This window comes from Pieris rapae, chromosome 13, assembly GCF_905147795.1.
Source record: "Pieris rapae chromosome 13, ilPieRapa1.1, whole genome shotgun sequence".
Taxonomy (NCBI): Eukaryota; Metazoa; Arthropoda; class Insecta; order Lepidoptera; family Pieridae; genus Pieris; species Pieris rapae.
Window position 1 is genome coordinate 5,747,402 of NC_059521.1, and position 24,847 is coordinate 5,772,248.

Below are 24,847 nucleotides of genomic sequence, written 5' to 3' on the forward strand. Positions count from 1 at the left end.
AAATAATTCATTCGCTAGACTTAATTTACAGAGAAAAGGTTCATACATCATTTCTTATTTCAATCGTGCCTAACGTTTCAATTAAGCTTTAATTATGTTCAGGCTTATGGTAAGGAATATACATATCACATCACAATAGCTAAATATAACATGAAACCAATAAAATAATCCCCAGAGTACATAAAATCTTCAATTAAAAACTCGAAGCTCCTCACAATAGCATTAGTTATTTCGACCAGAAACATTTCTATCGATCCATTGGTAACCCTCGTTTCCGACTTAAAAAGAACATCCAATTTCCAGTCTCGAATTCGTCTCCGATACCGAGGCATAATTCCGTCCGGGAAAATCATTACATACGCCCCGGTAATTCGGATTTCCACCCCACCCCAGCGCTGCATCTCATTTTAAATATCTAACGACCAAAGCCGCTATTTCCCTGCAAAATACCCATTCTATTACACACGATTTTGAACTGTATTTAGCGGAAATAGAAACGAGTTTCGATCGATCCCTTATCGGCCTCGACACGGCAATAGTATCTTTACATCGTAGTACTAAAGTTAGATTTTCTTTGAATTTTCTTCACACGCGTTCAACGTTCATACGGAGCGGGGGAGATGGGGTGTTCTGAATAATAGAGGGGAGGTATCCACTCTTATTTTTTCGTGAATTTTTTATTTAAGAAAGGGATAAGATTTTAATGTGAGCGCTCGGTGCTTTTATTACTGGAGATACTGGTTTCGTCTATTGTCGAGTCATGATGCGTATGGGGTTTCCGCTTAAAGTATTTTGTATGGGAGATGTATTCTGGGGACAGTGGAGTTATGTCCGTAATGACGTTTTAGGAGATTTCTTTTTATTCCCGCGTCGTTCGGAGGGAGTGTAATCACAGATTTTTCCGGTTTAAGTGTAAATCCGCGGAGTTTTCTTTATTCTGTTGATGTATGCTTTGCGAGCGCTTTTTGAGATGAATTCGCTTCTTTCATTTAGTAGCTTGTTTGCTCACTGCTTATTTCAAGTTTGCAAAATGCTCAGTTGGTTTAGTATAACATCGTATGTTCAGCCAGGAATTATTTCTACATCTTATAGTAAAATTATTCACATACATAACTGATTAACTTAAATCCTTGACCGCTGTTTCCAAGAAATCTTGTCTCATTCCGCAAAATATAATTATGGGGCACCTATTAATTTTTCAACCTGTCAAAATTCAAGGCTTTTGAACAGCCTTCGCCGGAAACTAGTCAGCATTGTCTGTGTTTGTCTGACACGTAATCACAAATATTTGATTTATAAAAAATAATGCTTTATCCAACCTATTTACGTATATGATCGGATTTTGGAAATATGTAAGTTTCTTGGTGAAAATTACTTGAGATTTTATAATCCTATCTTCATTTGCTTTAGAATTATAATCATAAATATTTATCATCTCTGAGTCATATTTAAGTTAACAATTCGACTCAATATGATTCGGAAGTGATTACATGAATAATTTGTCGGTCGCTTTTGGCTCTAGCGTGCGAATGCGCCGACACCACACATCTACAATACTAATAACTCTTGAAATTCCAAACTAATTTTATACAGAAAAAATCTTTTAAACGTAATCTGACCAATTAATAATAGGTCACACAATCCAATGGCGCTGGAACTCTTATCACGACGTTTGACTATCTCATCTTTTTGATATCAGCATCTATTTTGGTGATTACTTTCTAGATCAGAGAAAATCGTCTGCGTTAAACTTCTGTACCTGAATTTTTTTTTGGGTTTCGATTCATAATATTTCAACGTATTGCAAAAATAAACATATATTAATGAAAACCCAGGGTTGTAACAAATTTTAGAAGTAACTAGACTTCTGGTTTGATTTATAAAGCTACATATAGATTATAGAGGTTATTATTTTTATTTATTTTTATATTTAGGTTCAGAAACAGAAACCAGATTGATTAGATACATATAGTTACTACACACTAAACAACATTTGAAAATCTGAAACCCAATTACATCTGTACATTGTAATACAGTGCATTTTGTGCTAAATATCAACACACAACATACACATATTAAACTGAATGACAAAAAAGAAAAATAAATTATATATATACATAATTAATTAATTAAATTAAGTAATTTAGGTTGCAAGTTTTCATCGTGAATTATCTTTTTAAATTTACAAATACTATTGTGAAAAATATCAACTTCAGAACACAGAGAATTATAATATTTGAACATTCTAACGAGCATTATGTTTTTATCGACTTTTTATATAGATATCTTATGATTTCCCCCGTAGCTAAAATATGGAATATATCAATATCCCCCAAGATACGTCGGCGCCAACAATGAGAGTCTGGATAAAGGGAATGCTTTTAAAAGTATTACTTTTGCCACCCTTAACTAGATGAAGTGCATATCTTCGTACTTGTGGGTGTTTACGACGACTTTTATGTACTAAAAACGAACGTTATTTCAAACTTTACAATTATATGTTATCACTTAAAAATATTAAAATCTCAGAAAAATTTCGGTATCTGTCGGTAATGTTAGGAATTACGAAATTACATAAAAAAATATATTCGGTAGTCTGGACTATGATAGAATAAGGAGAAGATACCGCGTGACACGTGTAGACGTGTATGAATAGTGAAATATACACAAAACAAAAAGGTCGCCAACGCACTTGCGAGCCGTCTGACAATGTGTATATAGGATAGATACCCTCGGTATCTCTTAACATCAGGTGAGTCTGTCTGTTACAAAAATAATATGCAATTTTTATTCGTAATTGAGAATAAATACATTGAAGTTCTTTTCAAATTCAAATTACACACATATAAATAATTTCAAATTCCAAACCACGCGCACGTTTTCATCTAAATAATAATAATTCTTATGTAAAGAAACCACTTCACGATATTGTAAAATTATTCATTGTGAACTTATATCGTCCATAACGATCTAAACTCTATAATCAGTACACATAGCAGTGTTGATCTAGTGGTTTTAGCGTGCCACTCATCCCTGAGTACGTAGGTTTTATCCCCCGGCTTGACTAAGTCAGTAATAGTGGACGGCGTGTCAGGCACAGGAAGCTGATCACGTACTTGCCTATTAAATTGGCAAACGACCATGAACCAAATACATACACAGATTTCTTATTGAAATTATGGACTATGTGTGTGCTGATACTTGATGAACTTACTAATAAGTTAAGCCAAAACAAAAAGCACCGAAGTATTTAAAGCAGTGTTTTCCAACGTAGGGCCGTCAGGGAGGTAATTATTTTATTATGGGACAGATTTATTAAAATTATTTGGAATTTAATTTTCATCTTACAGTATTTTATAACAGCTTCCTAGTAATTTTTTGATAAAACCTATCATTTAAGTTGATTCAACTTTTTAATATTATACAAGAATATTACATAGGGGGCATAAGAATTGTAGAAACACTGATTTAGAGCTTAATAAGAAGCGTTTATGAATGAAAGTTTAAACAAAGCTTGCCGAAATCCAAATTTAAAAATCGAATACTAAAGCTAATTAAAATAAAGAAAATTCGCGCCGCACCAACAAAACATTGAATAGTAATATATTATTAAAGCTGAAACTTGCGAAGTGCACCATTTACCATTTTGTATAAGACCTGGGAGATACGAGTCTATCCTCGCATGGTAATTGCCTAGAACGTCCTATTTCAACCCGCCTCCCTCCATATGCCCCAGTTACCTCTGCCAAATAGGGCTGTTAACATTTCAGTTTTAGCCAATTACAGCATATATAGTAGCATGGATAGATATACAAATATCAACAAACATCTGTTTTGTTAAAAACCAAACCACTCTTAAACAGATGAATTTTGAAATTTTATTCTTCTGTCATTCATCATACAGTAAACAGAACGTGACAGAACAGATAGAAGACAGAAGTTGACAGAGCTAATAATTTAAGTTAGAAGTGACAGAAATTTGCTTATTTTTTTACGAAAAATTATAGCTAGATTTGTTATTGTAATATTATTAGAAAGAAGTAATTGATGTATAAGGTGTAATTGTCCAGTCTAAAACTGAGTGTCTGAGGTCACCCAAGATAGTATTTTCGAAACATTTAAGCAGAACTAATCAAGTTTAAGTAAGCAGGAATGAAAATATAAAGTCTACAAATCTTATCTCGCTCAACAACGACATTCAAAATCGGCTTCCTTCATTCGATGGATGTAATTTGTATTGTTGAAACCCCCACAACCCAATTAATATCTGAAGAGTGGCAACCCTAACATTTAAAGGCACTGCATACGTACAGCTACTCAGGCTTACTTCATTCCGACTATTGTGTGTGAGCGTTTTGTTTTCTTTCTAGCTTTTTCGCTTTTCAAGCCCCCTTTTTGTTCCTAGCCTAAGACCTTTCCGCTTAAATTTTTGAGAGAACTTATTTTGTTAGTTTAAGCTGAATGTAAATCTGTTGCTATTACCCTTAATTAACCGAATGAATTAATAGTTTTGTATTTTTTTCGATTATATTGAAATCGCCGAATTCAGACTGATGATTTTTCCTTCCTTTTCGTCCTCGCATTGGGAATTAAGAATATTTTTACAAGATTAAACTTTAAATTTAATATCCTTTGAAACAGTAAAAGTAATAAAACAAAAATTAACTTTCATAATTTCTGCTATAGAACATTAATATTTCCAAGATATGAAAATCAAGCTAGTTTTTATCGATTCAAAAACGTACTTAGATTCATTTGCCTAAAATAATAGACATAAAGTTATTATAGTATACACTTTAGGAATTCGAAGGCGCACACCTAATCATCATTTGACCTGTTATAGAGAATTGTAGATCCTTTTCCTAGACGAGTCTTTTATGAAAGAAAACGTTTTCTTTGTGAGCGACGCATCGTGTTGCGATTATCCAATCTATAGAAATGTTTTGAACAATTCAATTTCTAAACACTTATAAAAACAAATTGTAACAGATAACAACTTCAGATTAACCCCTTAATAACCCTTAAACGAGCGTTCAATTTCACACAAAATATTAAATCCAATTTACCAACTTACCCCACATATAACCCTTCGAAAAACACCGAATTATGACTATTATAACCGCTCATATGCATTGTGGTAATCGGCGATTGTGCCCCGCTGTTTGCGAACAAAAAATGAGTATATTTCATGCTATTTAAATCTATTATAAGCGGGATTATGAATTTATTTGCTAGGGTCAGTAACAAGTTATTTGACACGCGAATAGCGTGCGTGAACCCACAATTAGTTTTTGTTATGGTTTTTTGGCTCGTTAAGATGTTGATTTTATAAATGGTAATCATTAGTTTGGGATACGAAATTATACTGTCATCACTTAAGGAAAACGTTGAGATTTTATACTCGTAAGGAATTGTTTCAAGGATTTGACCACTTTTCACATTATGTAGATATTAACAAAAGTTTATATTAAAACTAAAAAAACAATTTTGCTTACTATATAAATTGCTTTCGCTTTTTTTTTATTTAAATTATCTTATTTCAATAGCATTTGTTATTTTATAATAGTTATTCATTAAACTCATTAGGAGCATCTGTATTATATAATAACGTAAATATTTCACAACCTCCAAATGTACTATGTATTAATGTATGTATGTTATTACTCAAGATGTCATGTGGAGCATGCTTTAATGGTTGCAGCTCCTTACAAACGTTGTGTCAAACAAAAAAACTTTTACGATTAAAAAGAGTGGCGGAGAGTTTATTGCCTGTTTCTCTTCCGTTCTACGCCCTTGATTTGAGAATTGGCAGTAAATCTAAAATTAAAAGCATTTAATGTATATTTATTTTTTAAAGAAATATGTATGCATCATATTTATTATTATATTGTCAGTGAGTGCTTTGCATAATTGGATATAACTGTTCGCAAAAGGAGTTAGGAGGAAGGTTTCACTACGTATACATGTTATTCATACAAGTATACTACTACGTGCAGCTCTCATCACTAAGGTTGCTGAATTTGAACCCCACTTTTTTTAAATTAGACTATCTAAATTTAGATACCATACAATATAGACGTCGGCAACCGCCTTTGATTTGTAGTCGAATTAATCGAAGTCATATTAATTTCCACGTAACGAAAATCAAAGGCAGTCCCAGTGGACTTGCCTAATGTGTCCATTCCCGGGACAAAGAGGATTATATTCTATTTTGTCCTATCTTAGTTATTAACATAATGTGACGAGATTTTGTGATATAACTAACATGTGTGGTCCCGATAATACACTTTAACATGATGAGTTTTTTATAGGCTTAAGTTTTATGAATATTTTGATTTGAGTATTTCATCTGTTTGTTTTACTATGTTTGTATGCGTTAACCAAAAACAATATAAAAATGATTGTCAAGAATCACTACGTAAGTTTTTGTTGAATTAAATTCCTAAATAACACCAGATTTACGACAATACAGACAGCACATTCATGGAGAGTGTTCAGCGGAGTTGTTCGGATTAATACCAGCAGCTGAGTTTCATCACCGGACGTCGAGCCAGAATACGAAATTCCACCCGTATCACCTCGATGTACCGCCGTTCCACAACTGCGCGATTTTCAAGACAGATTTTTCCGCGCACCACCACTTTGTGGAACCAGTTGCCCACTGAAGTATTTCCGAACCAATTTGAATTAGGGTTCTTCAAGAAAATAGCGTACCAATTCTTAGAAAGCCGGCAACGCACTCGTGAGCCCTCTGGCATTGAGTGTCCATGAGCGGTGGTTTCACTTAACATCAGGTGAGTCTCCTGCCCGTTTGCCCCCTGTTCTATAAAAAAGCACATTAAATTTTCACATATCATTGTCCGTGAACAATTTCTTTTCCAATTCAAACATGAACATCGCAATGACTGTAATTGTTTTACAAATTATAATATAGTGTGTCAAACAAAATTACGACGTTTATTTGCTTTGAGTACGGCATTACGAGTCAATTTTAAAATTGCCGCATTTACCGACCCAACAAATACTCAATTACGAAAGAAAATAGAAAAACAGCCGGTAAAGAAAACAACGGCATTGCAGTTGGTAAACAAGCGAACTTTTCCCACAAAACGTGGTTTCACGTTAATATTTAAAGGTATATTGTTTGCGTAATTGCTCGCGGAATAACCTAATGGGTGGATTTTGTAAAAATCGATTCACCCATATTTGTTGTTAATTATAGTCGCCTCAGCCGCCTTTCCGCCTCCGCAGTTTCAAATGCGATTTGAGACCCTCCCTGGTCCAATTACTGGGTTCTCAAAAGTTCCCCCCTCTTGGACTCCCCCTCATTTTTAGATCGAGTCCCGTTTTAATGACCTCTCGAGCCTCGATGTTCATTTGTCGCTAGGGTTTTTTGCGTATGATTATTTCGCGTATTTCGCATGTAACGTTTGTGGGCTTAAGTGAGTTTCTAGTGTTGCCTCTTGATAGCTTTCTTGCGTACAAATATTTACCCGTGAAGTGGCTTCTATTACCTATAATCGCTTTACGTATAAAAAACGAAATGTAAATGGTTTGATCCTATAACAATACTATTGTGTGCGTACTTTGGACTGCCAATTAGGGAATATCTTTTATTCACTGAACTGGATATAGAAAAATGGAATTAATACGACGAAGTTTATTTAAGATACTGTAAAATGTAAATTGCTTTACACCGACGTCTTGCAAGCGTATGTTCTGTTATTTTTAGTTACAAAACTTGAAAATCATATTTTCGTTCCATTTTTGAAAGCTTTCCAAATTTCAAAATTTGAAAAAAGAATTCATTCAAAATAAAATCCATATATACGAGACATGTAATAATTTAATCTCATCTTTACCGATTTTCATATAGTTGTGCACTGCAATGAATTCTAATTGTTTAAAAGCTTTGCTGTTCACCCCATATTAAAAAATTGTCCCCATTAGTGCATAAAGTATTTCGCCGACATGAGGGGTCCTTTTGTACCATTTGTTTGGGATCCAGTAATTTTCTATGATTCTGCATTTTGTCGTATTTTCGACATCGTAATTGCAGGCCTGTATTAATTTCGAATTACGCCCTCGCGTTCATTGTTCGATATCTTGGGCAATCACGGACAGATTGGTCCGAGGTTCACTGCTATGTTGCATGATTAATCTTTATTTAGTAGTCACTAAGTGAAGCGAGAGCGTAAGGGCTTTTAATAAGAAAACTCATCCAGACAATCTCTTTGTTAATATATTACTAAACTAATATGGGTCTTGCCCACAGATAAGTTTCGTTGATCATTTTTATTTCATAGACAAGCTTGTAACCTTCTGTCCGACACATGTTGTCGATTTTTCGATTTGAGACTTGCCGGTTTCCTTGCGATATTTGCCTCAACCGTGCGAACGATTGTTGGATGCTCATATAGACAGAAATTTATTTTGTGCACTTGTGAAACCTACGACCTTAGGGATGAGAGTCGCATGCTGTAGCTATATCTGCTGCTATAGCTGCTCTTAATGCCACATTATAAAAAGGTATACATATATAAGTTTAATAATACATGAATGAGTAGCTAGCACCTTAATACATAGCTAATATTAAGTGACAAGTTTAAATCCTTTTTTCTCTGATCCGTTGACCAGATGTCAGATGCCAGGGTGTTGAACTTGACTAAGACGAATCATAGACAAATAAGAGATTCTTATTTTAAAATAAATCATCTAAGTTTGAACAAAGAATAATTTATTTTTCGAACTAAACATTCTATATAAATACACGGATGTACAAACAGAACAACGCAAATACGAATCTTCATAAACAAACATTGTGAACTGTCCGCTCGGATCCTTCCCATCCATTTTTTTAATCGTGACATTAGGAACATCGAGGACACGACTGCACGACATGTGTCATCACATCATGTCAATAGAGAGATTATGATAACTATCGCTCAGATCTAGCCTGGGGAAATCACCCTTTGCGTTGACAAGACAATGCATAGCTCGTTCGTAGATAATTCGACTTTAATTTCAACGAAAAAGGCTCAAGTTTGAATGGCTGCTAAAATAGCCGCAAGGGTGATCCCGAAAAGACAATTTAACCCTAAAAAGTGCACGGACATTAATCCGCATGTAATATCGCGAATTTGTCATCGCTCCGATGGGCCATGGGCCATCTGTTGGATGAAACGCAATTCGATTTGCTGTACCAAATGATGCTAGATTGGCAATACAAGTTACGGTGTTCTTTATTTGAATTTCAAAATCCACTTCCGGTTCAAGATTCGTTTCTTGAATTCCGTTTTTTATATTCCTCGAATTCGAGTTTCAAATGAGACGAAAACATCATGACTGCTTAAACGAGTAATTACTTTTTACGTCGATATTAAAAAGTGCAACGATTATGTTCTAAATTCAAATTATTACGCATGGAAATAACCAATAAAAACCTGCTACGCGGCAAGTGCCAATTCAGTGGTAATGGTAACATATTAATTCATATTTAAATATCATAACCCCTCGACCGCCCTAATAATGTATCGCTTAATAAAATTCATGTCTGATGCACAATTGCCCTTTTTGATGTCTTGTTCACTATTGGGGGGTTAATAAAATATGATTTATTGTTGTTCACACGCTTCTTCAGGTATTAATAGAGCGATTTGCAATTATTTGCCATGAAATAAATTAAAAACAGTATTTGTGTTGAATTCAACAATATAACGAACAATAGTTACATACAACAAAAATATTAAGTAAGCCTCGTTAATAATTTATAGAACTTTTGTATTTTGACACAATCTTAGATCTTTCGTATCGCAACTCGTCTTGAACGATGTCAAATACGTCAACTTCATACCGAGAAAAATTTACCTTCGTAACAAGTTTTAGGTTTTATTAACTTTAGATTACGGGCCTTATATATTTTGGTTTTTTATAAAATTATACATACACAAAAAATGTATTTATTGAAATGAAAAAAAAAATGTTTTCTTTTATTTGGTGATGAGGTCATGTTTATATATTATATTACATTAAATATATTATTAACTTCAGGTTATTTAAAATAGAAACAGTTCCATAGTTCTAATAATAATAAATAATGCTAATAAAAATAATTTTAATTGCATGTCAAAATCATCAAAAGACTCTTCAATTTCACCAACTTATTTAAAAAGGATTACCTTTATGAGCTTAGAGTAACGAGTGCGAAGCCGGGTGATTAAGCTTGTATAGCGTGGAGCGGACGGGTGCGACGAGCGTGTGCGCATTGCATTTAATGAAGGGTCGCGGGTTCCGCTGTTTTTGATTAAAATTTCATCCTTGTATTAGCTTCTTGAGTTGCCGGTTCTTGGCCTAACAAAATGGAACGAAGCACTTTATTTTTCTACATCATGCAAAAATAATTTCACCACACAGCAACAACAAGTAGGTTGCCGTAAAGGTAAGGTAGGCAAAAAAAAAGCCAATCGAGTTCGTCAATAGTCTGCTGATTGTCGCTAGATAATCGTATTAGCATTTCTTAAAACGCTTAGCCACAAAAAGTAGACATAGAGAATAGACACATCCGTTCGTGGAATATGGTCGTGTTTCCGGAAGGCGACACTATTGCATACAGACAACTTTAAATAATATATCACATTTCAACACGTAATTTTGAATTTTACAATATCGTATTGATAGCATAGTCTATATTTAAATTGTATATATCTAGAAGTTAATGTAGTTTTATTTAAGCATATACTGACTATTCATTTCAGTAGACCTTTTGACTGAAACAATATTGTTTAATATAATAAGCATTTTTGATATATTCGTCTGTTAGTTTTGATTGTAAGAAATATTTTTTAATTGTATAATATCAGGCACAGAGGGTCGGTCACCTACTTGCCTATTAGATTGACTAATTATCATGAAATAGATACAGAAATGAGGCCTGAGCTAAAACAGATGTAGCGCTACTAGCATTTTTTTATTATAATCTGTAAGAGTAAGCAGTGTTGACCTAGGGGCTTCAGCCAGCACCTATGAAGTACGGTCGTTTAAATCACGGCTGTGCAATAATATACTTTATTTCATAATAGCGCATTTAACAATGGCTTATAGTTAAGAAATCATCGCGAAAATGCTGTTTCCTTATCCCGAAAAATTAAAGGCGTGTCAGGTACAGTAGGCGTTTCGCCTATTGAAAAGAAAAAAAAGAACAATTGTTCACGAAACAGATATAGAAATATAAGAATCTATAAGATTCTTAGTGCAATATTTTCTCAATTAAAATTTTATATTAATATAAACTTTCATAGGTAACAAAAATTGTTCAGTTAATCTGCACAGTTATGTTTAACTGCTCCTAATGAAATATAAAAATTCATAAGACATGCAGTTACAGCGGAAATTGCAAGTTATTTAAATTAAGTGCGACTTTGTTCTTTAGTCTAGCTCCTAGGACATTTTTATATTCGTTTAAATTAATTTTCTTTTGTATGAAGCTATAATTTTTGTGGCATTTTAAATCTGCCATGAAATATCTTGGTTTGTGTACGTCTGATGTTTTGTTATGAGATAATTATTAAAAATCTAATTTTCAAATTAAAAAACTCTAATAAGGAGGCTAACATAGTATCTGTTCATAAGACTTTTTAAGTAGGTGAACAGCCTGCTGGAACTTTTCAAGGCGGTTTTAGTGGGTATTGTTCACCCAGTCAGAGATTTAGGTATGGGTCGAGGCCCAAGACGAACTTTTTAGGGCAGGGATGCGCAAATGCATTTTCACCTCGAATATAAAAAAAAAATAAACAAAAAGTGTATAGCCTGCTTGCTACATACCGATAATTTTTCGGTCAAAGCCACGCGGTTCCTAACTATATTTTCCTTCACTACTCGCGATTTTTATATGCGGACTTATAAATTCCATTGGTGCACAGCCGAGATTTGAACGATGGCCTTCTTGAGAAACGCACGCTGCAGCCACTAGACACTGCTCACTACTTAAAATTTGTATATCATCAAATATTTCCTTCTTTCACATAAAAAAACAAATACCTGAATTTGAAGAATATATTTACCCATAACTTTATTTCAAAAACATATACAACAATGATAAAACTAAAAACCTATAAGTACCATACAATGTTTAAGAAAAGCATTAAAAGACTTGAGTATTCGTCGAAACGTCAAAGCACTTCCCGCCCATTTCGTATGCACCTGCAATCTTAAAAGCCTTTGCGACGCATGAAAAATTCAGTGTCTTGAAGGAAGATTTGGGTGAGTGCGATTTAGGTAAGTGTATAAACTGTGCTTTTGAATCTAGGTGAAGATCGGAAAACATTGATTTAACAGAAATCGTATTTATGGAGTAATACTGTGAACAATTTATTAACGATAACTTTAAGGCTTTCAATGATTTACGAATGTTACAAAAACTTTTATAAAGAGTACCATGTATTGTATAGATACGGTTATAGATAATTTTCTTTTTAATTATTTTTATTTGTTCTTTATAATTATGTGTTGTGTACATTATAATATTTAAGTGATGTTTGCATATTTTATCTGTGTTGCTAACGTCAATACTCGAATACGGACTTTGTTCTTTTATTTTTTCCAATTTATTAAGGGAAATAAAACCTTCAAGAGAGAAAAATTTCATTGCAGAGACAGTTTTCCAGATAGTTACATGTTAATAGTATATAAGTAAGCTCTGAGATTAAGATAAGCATTATTTGCGTTAAACAGATTACATACTTTAGCTTAATATTTGACCTATCTAATATATATAATATACTATGTAATAAACAAGTCAAGTGAAAAAATTCGCACCACAGACACCCATGCTCTGACAAATAACAAGTAATATAAAAAAACTTCGCATGTCAGATCGTAGATCATGACAGCACTTCACTGGCGGCCATATTAAGTCGGTAGCAACCACGCCCACGGTAGAAAATTATATTTACTGATTAACATGGGAGCAAATTGATTCGCGATTATGCTTTTATTCGCGCTACAAGAACTATAGTGTTTTATTTTTGACAGATTTGAAAATGGAACAAATACAAGGTGTAAATTATATTCTATTTTAATAAATTTAATTTGAAAATTACTTAATATTTCAATGTGTATTAATGAATATTTTTTCTTGTTACAGGTATGTTTTGGTGTAAGTGCAAATTTATAAGTAAAGGTTATATGTATTTGTAAAAAAGAGATAACTAAATAATGTCGAAAGTATTCATAGGAAATAAATTTAAGGGAATATATTTTTCATAATAGAGAGTATATATATAAAATCAATTAACTTGATATCAAATTCATAAAAACGATTCTTCTTTAAATGGTATTGTTTGGAAAAAATCCAAATAGCTTTATTTCAGCGAAGAATAAAGTATTACAAAGAAATTGCAAAAGCATTGTTGAAAGAATATAGAACAATCGAGAATAAAGCTTTATTTAAAACGACCCATGACAGATGTAATGCTACTGTCAAATTCGAACAAAACTCGATAGTGAGAAATGAACAAAATAACAACCGAAAAAAAGAAATAAATAAATAGGAGCACGACTTTTCATTTTGTCGGGGGAAAGCGAACAATGGTCGGGAAAAGAGCGGGAAAATTGCGCGTCACTCTGGCGTACCAATTTGTCAAACGCGGCCGCAAGATGGCGTTGCGCCTTCCGGTGAGGTTTAATTAAAACGCGGCTCATTCCAACCTCGCATCGCGCTAAGAGCAAACGTTAGAACTGTTTTTAATTGTTCTTTTGTATGTCACTTTATTGATAGTTTGAAAAACATTGGCTTGGGTCAAAGGCGTTCAGTCGTTTTATTAATATTTTATTTTGTTTAAATTTTCAAACGTTATATCACTTTTAAAGTTTTTAAGAGTATTAAAGTGCTGTATTAATTTGTTATGAGAAGACTGTAACAATTATTTACCGGAAATAGAACCACTGTCTTTCAAAATATTGCAATCGTTTGACGGTGTATTATGGATCAATTGTCTGTCCAAATGTCTAAACCACAAACTGTCGTTTGCTGTCTTTTTCATAGAAAAAAATATACATAGACAGAGTCACGGTTCACAGCTATAGAAAAGGTTATCATCGTGCTACCAAAAGCGCGGGAGGGAACAATGAACAAACAATAAGTAATATTTTATTCACAGCTAATGACTCCATTGTTTGATGTCGGTTAACTGGCCCGAGACCAATCGGAAAAAATAGAGATATATACAAACTATTTGTCTTTCCAAGATTGTATATATTAAAAATATTATTTAATTTAAGGCCACGGAAACAAAACAAAAATAATAAAAAAAGGTTCTAATAACCAATCACGTACCAGGTGACTTCGCTTCGTTGCTTAAAGAAATGATCTTCGTGATCTCGAAAATTGTCAAATAATTAAATTTAAAAATATTACTTACACTTTTAAGAAATAGTGTTTTTATCTTTCTCTCCAATATTTTTTTCTTAAATAAAAATAACGGTATTAAGTAATAAATTTCAATCAACAATATACTATATTTAATATCCAACCCAAATCATTCATAATCATTACGTAAGGTACTTGACCCTAAGGAATAATGACCCCAAAATGTCCCATGTCCCATCCATTCAGACGGATGTCGTACAAACAGTCGAACAATGGTATAATGTAAAACTACCCCAATATTAAAAAACAAGTGGTGACACAATAGGAATCGAAGTTGGACCCTTGAGTACTTGACGCAGGGCTGTGCGTGAGCTGAATTTATTATCTCACTGTCATACGTGTTATTTTAAATTATACTGGACCTTTTCGACCATTATTTATTTACTACAGAATTTCACATAATAATGGCATTGTAAGACAGGGTGTCTTACAATGCCAGACAACGTTAGAGGGTAAACCATTCTTGTCAGATGACATAAATACCTGTTATAAGAACATAAATACTAAACAATAAAATGTAGACATTTCAACATTCGCCCATGTTCTAAGTTATAGGTCCTAATTTTAATACGGATATAACCATTCATAGAGCACAGACTATCAAATCGCCTGTTCAAAGTTATATAGCACATAATATCCTTATTAGAACATATTTAAATAAATCAATAAGTAAACTATACTGACTAAAGACAAGACTACTCACTGCATGTGTCTAAAACTAATAAAAACTATAGTAAAACCATGTTGATATTAGTACATATTTTGATTTTTAAACTAAATTATCAAAGTAGCAACCCTCAATGTATCAATAGTTGGATTTGTTTGAATTAGGTTTTATTAATTAACTAAATAAAATACTACATCCCCTCACCAATTACATTTGGCTTAACTGAGGGGTTTTTGAAAACGATAAGAGATATACGCATATAAGGGGCTTTAGAGAGAGATAAATCTGGTTAAATGTTTAATAAATATGTTCAGAGATAGATAGAATATTCGTCATATATACTTTTTTCCAGAAAACCGGTCTGACTTGCCCCTAAAATATTATTGAATCTTAAAAGTGCACTTTTACGAACTGAACAGTCCATAAGCCTTTAATAATAGAACAAATAATTATCAATCTAAGTAAAGTTAGATAGCTAAAGGTTTATAGTGATTGGGCATTAAATTTAGGTAGTAGATAGCGTCTTTAAATGAAAACCTATTATAAGAGATGGTCGCCTCTAAGTACTTATGCTAAGTAGATCTGAAAGGGAGAAATAAACCGCATTTAATAACGACGCTTGAGGCGATAAAACGAGGTGTATGCACAATTACTGAAGATTACGTGATTTGCAATGTATTGGGCTAATTATGTGGCAACAATGTTTAGACCGCGCTTTGGGTTAAAAATGCACCTTTAAAACAGGTGCTGTTTAAAATTTGCTATCATTTTGATTGATTCGTAATGATTGGCTATCCAATCGTCGACTTCTCAGAATTGATATATTTTTTATGATATTTTTACTAAGTTATAAGTAAGTTTATTATTATGTTATATAAAAATAACCTAATACCTATATAGGTTGTTTTCCGGCTCGAAGGACCGAGACAAAATTACTTTACAAGCTCTTTTGGGAGTTGCGAAGAGATTAATAATAGACCTAGTTAGCTCAAATAGACACTTTAGATTAATGGACCGCCAATATCTATAACATGCTAACCAAAATAATATCACATTTTAAGTGCTGTTGCACCGCCATCTATTGGTCGGCATGAAAATTAACTAATTCATTAAACATCATGCTTAAATGATTACCTACTTGCTAAAATTTGCAACAATAAAAAACATGAACCTCAACACTATCAAAATAATACTTTTTTTATTTGACTCGTAATAAAATGCCAAAGTTCTCTATGTTATAAACACAATACGTGAGAGAAAAACATACAATAGTCATAAATATAGCCCACCAGCGTCGAAGAAACCTTAGAGAATTATTAATATAACGATATCCGAGTAATTTTTCAAACAATATAATGTGGAACTCCGGTGTGTGTATTCGAATTTTAAGTAGGGGCGAGATTTCTAAATTAAAAAAGTACATGACAGAGACGGGTATGCTATCACCCTCTCCCGCCACGTGGCGCGTCTATGAAGTATGAATATTGATGTATTGTTTTGTTCGAAAAATTGCTTTTAATGATAGATAGATAGCTTGAAAGATACAACTGTCAAGTCATTTTAAACTTCGAATGATAACTCGTTACTGTGATAAATCAGGTGTTTGACCAAAACAGAAATGTACACTTTATTGACCACTCATGCACACTGTATTGACCACTCATGCACAACAGTTAATCGCTTGTTATTGCTAAAAGTTATATTGATGATTTTTAAGACGCTCTAATGAGTACCAGAAAACGAAAAAGCCTTTGTAAGCAGAAATGTCTCGCTCATGCAATATATAAAAAAAAATAACTGATATATGTTCAATTAAAATCTGTTATAACAATAGTGAAGGTACGACTCATATTTGGTCGTAAAAACCGATAGTTGCAACAGCCGAGGACGTTAAGAACCTAATACAATAGAATTCAGCCGGGATTTGGTTTTGGTCAATATAACCTGTATGTTGTTCTAAACGATGTCGCCGTAAACGGTTTTTATATATAAATTATGTCTGTAAATTTATTTTGATTTTAAAATTATACAAATAATTCTATCTTTCGCCTACTTATAAAGTTGGTTACAGTCTGGCACAACTAAGCAATGTGTATACGTGTCCAAAACTAAAATTTTACACATAATTATAACACAGAAGTAATATTCTGATAATAAACTAGATTTCCTGTTGTTTAATAATAAAAAAAATGAATTAGTCTAATTGCACTATTTTACCTAAGTTCTAATATCTACATTAAAAGGTACATAAAAAGTGTTTGAAGGACAAAATATTTCCTAAAAGTTAGATTAAGGTAAGGTTATGCTACAAAATGAATAGCCTCTACTAATACCACAAAACTTGAAATACATAAACTATAGACTTTACAAAAAATGCTTGATCACCAATAAAGGCAACCCAAGCAACTGCTTTAACATTTCTCTACTTTTATAAGATCATATAAATATTACTTTTACGTAGATTTATACTTGAAACCCAAACTGGCATTTCAACACGTCAATTCGACCCCAGCTTGAAACAATTACATCCGGGTGTAGCTGGGTGAATTCAGGGGAGGGGGGAGTTCTTTGAAGTGGCCTGCAAGAGAAGCCTAGCGCGCCACCCTGCTTTGTTTCCATTTAATGATAGACGGCTAGATGCAAGTGACACGCTTTGTCGGACTCTGAATTTCATAGCTTAATCCAATATTATACTGGTTCAATAATGCTTTAGAAACTAACAGTTTTTGTCTTCCGTTTTTTTCATTTATTATCATATTAACCAGTGGTTAGTATGATCGTTGGTTAAAGTTAACATGATAATTTTGGGAGTCTAGTTAAGGACAAAATCCGTGGAGTCCAGACTAATAAAATAAAGAGATAAGGTTATTTCAAAGCTTAGTACTTAGCGGAAATACTTTTGACGCCCTTAATAAAATAAATGAAAGTCAGTCTCTTAAAACCTATTTTTTCAACGTTTACCGGGATCTAAAGCCTGAATTTCAATTATAATAAATGGAAAAACACTATCCACAGAATGCCAAAACTTTGTGTGGTAGTCGGAAGTACCATATTTGATGAAAAATAGGTGTCGATTAGACGATTTCTGTATTTTTTTACATCGTTTTCATTAAGAAGGCTTATTTAGATAGTTCCATCCTTCATAACGTGGATAATAGAATAATAAAATACAGACGCAATAGGCTCACGTCAAATTCATACCAAGTTTAGTAAAAAAAGAAAATTGTGAACCCAATATACATATCAAAGGATCGGAAAAACGTAACTGAATTTAAAGAAATAAAGATAAAGCGCGAATTTAACACTTTTACGTTGGCCATTTGAATACTAGATTTTTTCGTATTTTATAAGGTTCTTTGTTTGGAATTTTATTCATTAAAAACATTGGTTTTATCTGCATATGTTGCACTCCATTGGGGCATGAGGCCCAGACACAAACCCAGAAATTCCAAGTTCTATGTATATATATATATAAGAGCACACATTGAATCTATGTAATCGTACAAAGTGACTTTATATTAATTATATATAAATTCTTTAAAAAAAAGAACAATATTATACTTCTAATAAAATATTGATCGTATAAAAATTCTAGAAAATTATCTGTTGCGTAGTTTAATATACATAAAGACGGCGGAACTGTTCTTAACCATATAATTTCCTATATATATCGAAAGGATAATTCACAATTAAAATGTTTAACAACATGTCTCCGTGCATATCAGAAACAATCGATCACGAAACACGACATATGAAAACAGGGTCAAAAGTCAAACATCAAAGGGAGCGCGTTAGATATGATTAGTTGAATGCAAATTATGATATTATCATGAATCGTTTAGGGGGTAATATTTGATAATTGTATAAATTATTGCCAAGTTCAAAAATTCTGAACTTTTTCTAAAGTATTAGTTAGTCCGATGTTATGTAATCGATGCTTTTACCGGGAATTCTGCGTTACAGACAATTTCTCAGGCCGGCCCATTTATAACGAAAATGGCTTTGAACAATTAACGTATCTGAGATGAGTTCGGTACAAGAATTCAATAATTATAAAGTCACAAATCCTTGTGAGCTTTGATAATTTTAATTTTGTTATTGATGTTAAAACCACTGCAGTTTCTATGAACGTAATAACAACACTGACGTAACGAGACATGACGTCATATTAATTGCTAAGCTATTTCTGTCTCTAATGATCGATGGACATTCCTCAATTTCATAGATATTTTTAACATTATTTAAAAAAGAATAGTTTGACACCGTGTACGGTCTCTTTGCGTTATTCCCATTTACCGTTATTAACTTTATTCACCAGAAGCGTACCAATAAAATTATTTTGCCCAAACTTCGCATACGTACTATCTACCATATGTCGACACAACAATTCATATTTTGATAGTACAAGATGTATGCGCAGAGGCGATGAGAACTTGTATCATACAAAAAATGCAAAAGATCACGTGGCCTACTAGATGGATCAAGTGAAATTCTCATCGTCCTCAAAACTGTACACTGTCATAAGTGAGATAGTTGAAGACTTTTAAAAGACAAGTTTATGTTGACAGAAATCGTTGGAAACATATTATAGTCCGCTACAGAAGTTTCCATCGTGACCACTATGCTCAGCTTAATAAACTACCGACCGAAGAAAGAGATGATTTATTTTTTTAAACTCAAATTACAATAAAGTAAATAAATTTTTATATACAAGTTTATTTTAATGCCTTCTATAGAACTGTAGAACCTACATCAATTGGTTCTATTATCAATAATTTTCGCAGAATATGAGATAGATTTTACCAGTATTATTTACTTTCAATTTAATTGTAAAAATTTATACACTTATCCCAAACTTTTTTGAAAATATTCTTTACATTATTATTCACTTTTCACTTTTTACTTTATTGTTCATCAGGTATAATGTCGGTTGCTAAAGGTGAAAGAATTTTACAAATCGGTCCAGTAGATTTTTTATGCTCATAATGTATTAAAATTTAACTGTACCATTAATAGTCCGTATATGTCCGGACATACAAAATTGACCACTGCACGCTTTTTTATATATGTTATATATCTAGATCCACAACGGGTCGATAATTAAAAGATCCGCCTCTCACCAGGTCTTTTAAATTTGGCTTCAAATTAGTCGTAGACAAGTAAAATCGGTGACGGCGAGGCACAATTTGAGCTAGTTACAGCCCGCCTCATTATAGCTCGGCGAGATCAAACGTTTCCGAAATACACGCGACGACCAACGAATTTATAGAGTAGACTAACTATTTTATTTAGTTTGCAATACGATTTTTACTGTCGGATTATCTACGCCTGATCGACAAGCTTAACTGAAATCTGCATTGAGTTTCATCATCGGACGTCGCAGAATATGAAATTTCCGAGGTGTTTCCGAACCAATTCGACTGAAAGAAAAGATAAGAGCATACCAATTATTATACTGGTCTGTAAACATTACAATAATAGTTTCTTAAATACCGGCTGGAATTTTTTTTTGCTTGATACCCTCACTTGTCTAGAAGAGACTGCTTTTGGCAGTACAACCGCCCGTTTATATCCCTTGTCTTATTTTATAAGTTCTGAAGTGTATTTATTTGAGAACTGGCAGTAAATGTAAAATTAGATTCATTTAATATTTCTTTTTTTTTGACGTTCATAAGTGTACATTATGTTACCTATATGAATAAATGAATTTTAACTTTGATTTATTTTACATTATATTTTTTTATATATAAGCAGTAAAATTTGCTATATCCCGTCCCCGGATACCCATGAAGGAATCCATGGCAATTAAAAATGAAAAAACTTATAACAATACAATCGCAGACAATAATTTACAACATCCATTAATCAACCAACCTGTTGAGTCTTTAATGTTTCTAATCTTTCATAATTATTTTAAAAATAGAATGATCTTGAATAGATTTATGCGTGTGCGCCGCCGTTTATTATCTCTATGGAGGAATGGGTCAAACCTAACCATACATACAAATTACTAGACGTTTCCATGTAACTTAAGTACTGTATGTTAATGGAATTTAAAGTTAACCAGTTCAACGATTAATACATTATTTATACTGTGTTAGGGTTGGTACTACTTCATACATACAAAAATTTAATACGTTTGAAAGACCACGAGAATGTCTATTGATTTATTTACACAAGAAAACATCGACAACAATTTCATTTTAATAAAAACTTACAAGGAAATTTTAAAGAAATTATTTTATATTATGCACTTATTAATTTATTTATTTTGTGGAGTATCTTTATTACCTACATAACTTATTCAGTGATCTCTTAGCAATGCTTCCAAGATTAATAGTCGCGCTACCGTTTTGGTCTGAACCCCAGATTTCTGTATCTGTTCCATGATCATTTCTAATAGACAAGTGATCAACCTTCTTGAGCTGACAAACCGACGAATTTCCTCGCTATGTTCGTCGTATGAGCGAGTGTTAAATTCGCACTAAAACTTAGTGCATTGGTGCACAGCCGGGTATCGAACCTATTACCTCAGGACTCCATAATGAAGCCACTAGGCGAATACTGCTCTTCCATATAGCAGATGCATTGCCAGAAATATATTTTATCTATCTATTGAATTTCCAATTATTATTATTATTATATATAAATAATGATAATTATTAGTGTCGTATACCTTATTCAGTTATAGATTTAAAATGTCTAGTATTGAAATAATTATGTCACTAATGACAGCTGTCAAACGTCAGTTGAAAGTTTCTGTCAAACTTGCTCGAGCTACTAGACGCTAGTGGACAAAGAATTAGCTTAGTATTCTGTCAGTAAAAACAAATATTTAAAATTTCTATATAACTTAGATATGTGTCTTACTTCGTTCAACATAACCTATTTAAAACGAGACACACGAAAAAGCGATAACAAACCTAAATTATTAGATCATTTAGTTAAAATTCCGTTACATTATACATTTAAATTCTGTTTAATTTATAGCACTAATAAAAAAAGTTTCTCATACTACTGATTAAGTTTCCTAATCATCTCATAAATAGTATATAACTGTCATATAAAATACCAGTATGAGTTTTGGATTGATTGAACCTAATTGGGTCGTTTGAAGAATAATGATCAATTAGAAAATTGAGGATCTAAGCACTTTGGTTAATGATGCAAGTTTAATGTTAAACTTAAAGATCTAATAAAAAAATATTGTTAATGAAAAGAAGTCAGTTCCTATATTAATAAAAACTTTTTTCGTGACAGAAATAGGTTTTGACAAAATTCACATTCCCACACTACGGGGGGTCTACTACTAGTGTCGGGAGTACTAATCAAGTACGTCACAAATAAGTCATTGAGTATAATATTTTTTTAATATACACGAGGCAATTCCTACTCAACTATGCAAACTTATTACTTCATTATAAATGTTCGAACTTGATCTATAATATTAAACGCACTCAATATTGTTATTTATTGCTATGAGATCATTAAAAGTGATTTAATAGTGAAGCAATGAATTAGCATGAACACTTGTGCGCGGGAACTAATCGGCCATACTTTATTAACCATTACCATAGACTATAGATGCTAGTAGCCAGTAATTGAATAGGATTTATATTTGAATTTCGAATTAATCTGTGGTTTCTCACTATTTAGTGGAATCTAAATATTCAGATAAGTTCAATTGTCAAATTATTTTTACGTATTTGAGCACATACAAACTTTTGTATACAAATATAACATTATTGTAAAACTTTTCCCAAGTTCAAACTTAGTAAATCAGGTCATAACGTAAACATAATTAAAAGTTAATTCCCGTTGAAATTCATTAGTGATTATGCCGAAATCGCTTAAACGCTTTATTGTGGTCGATCAATGAACTTATAAAAATCTCGGTTTAAAAAGCTCACTTTAATGTCTCACCATAAAATCTAAGAGGTCGTTATACTAACTTTGTTCTGGTATTAGAATCTGGGTCTGAATTTTAAAAGCGATAAATCTATTCGAATTATGCGTAATTAAGTTTATCACCAGTTTATTTGCGTTCCGATAGATTCAGCTTATTATGAATATTTATACCATTTATTGATCAACATCTGTGGTCAGTAATATAAAAAAAAATTATGTATTAATCTACATTTTCTCAGACAGAAAATTTTGATAAATACTACTTAAAAAAATCAATGGCACGATTACATAACACGCCATCTTCAGTTGTTAGAGATGGACGAAGAAAGTGTTAATTTCTATTCGTCTACAAGCCACACTATATTCAGTCAAGTTATAAATAATAATTATTATATAATTAGGTAACGTCCCACTCGAATTACCAAGTTATTTTTGTAGTCCGCGATGTTTAATTTTCCGTGCCCGAGAAAAATGGTCCCTTGGATCTTAAGCCGCGTCGGATATCCTTTGGAGTATGAGAGCTTCTTTCGAGAGGAAAGTTTTGTCTGCACTCTTATATCTAGCTTAAACTGGTGCCCAAGTTACAATAAACTCAAAAGAGGAAGACAATTGAAAAGCTGAATAGACCAGAATAAGGAAACTACAGACATGGTAGAAATGGTAGAAGGGCGCACAGATACTTGAATGAGGTCATAGATATGTAAATGTAAAGTATATGAAATTGGCTTTTATTATAGGTATTGATAACTTAAGCTTAAGGATTTTAATTCGTCATTAACTTATAGAAATTTGCTGATTATTTTTGCCAGATTTAATATAGCTTTTGAAGGATGATTTAAATAGATGTCGGGAAGTATAATAATGTGATAGATTCACTAACTGTTTTGTTTTTATACCGGTGGTGGACATAGTTATACGAACTAATTATACATTCTTAAGGGACCTTTTAATTTCATTTTTAAATTTCTGTAAGTTTTGGGTTTTAATGGCGATATCTATTAAATGTTGTTTTATTACGAGAAATATTTAAACGTTAACTCCCTAAGAATAGTTGATAGAGAACCGGTCTGTCATCGCGTTTTATTTTCACAAATCGTTTCAACTGTTAAAATTAATTCGTCGGTACGGTGACATCAATTCTTTCATATGACAGTTATATTTAAATTTCGCTTTGAAGATTCTTGTCTAGATTTATTATATGTAACATATTTATATGAACAATCTATTAGTTTTCGTGAAGTGCCCCTCGAGGCTGCTTTTAATAATTTATAATCGATGAAGTGTTATGATTTTGCATTTATCATTTGATAAAGGGTACTTGGGTATTTTGTTACGTTCATTTGAGTTGCAACTACTTATGCAATACTTAGTTAACTAAGTATATATTCTGAGTTAATACAGCGCTAAGTATGACTTCCGTGTGTCTAAACCAACGCGTTTTTGACATACAGGTTAGTCTCGATTCGTATTTGTAGTTTTGTAGATATCCTACGTCCAAGGCATGATGACTAGCCTTCTATGCATACTTACCTAACCAATATTTATATTGCTAAAAGCCGAAGCCCCAGGTACGCTATGTGAGCCAGAAAGATGATCAAGAGTCGTCCTCAACAGTTGTTTTAAGAGCCTGTGTTCTCTAGACAAAGTTTCATTGCTTTGCCAACACAACATGTGGAATCGCCTACCAGTATTTAATGAAAGAGTATACCTACTAGTCACTCAATGGCCGGCAACGTACCCACAATCATGGGACATACACAATAAAATATTGATATAAAAAATATTAATAAATATTAAATACACTACTGCCGTACGGGGTGGCTTGTGTGTGTGTGTAACCCAGAATA

General features: G+C 32.6%; 1 protein-coding gene across 7 annotated transcripts in view; it reads left to right on the forward strand.

The window, feature by feature from the left end:
* LOC110998995 (protein pangolin, isoforms A/H/I/S) overlaps window positions 1–24,847 on the forward strand; it is a 112,571-nt gene that overhangs the window by 58,778 nt on the left and 28,946 nt on the right. For 5 of the 7 annotated variants that reach the window (XR_006750584.1, XM_022267832.2, XM_022267831.2 and 2 more), the window contains exon 5: window positions 13,142–13,153. The exons of the other annotated variants lie outside the window; for them this stretch is intronic. Coding sequence is in view for 4 of the 5 variants with exons in the window: in XM_022267832.2 (XP_022123524.1) it covers window positions 13,142–13,153 (12 nt within the window). In the remaining variant the exon portion in view is untranslated. The remainder of the gene's footprint in view (window positions 1–13,141; window positions 13,154–24,847) is intronic. 7 annotated transcript variants of the gene reach the window in all.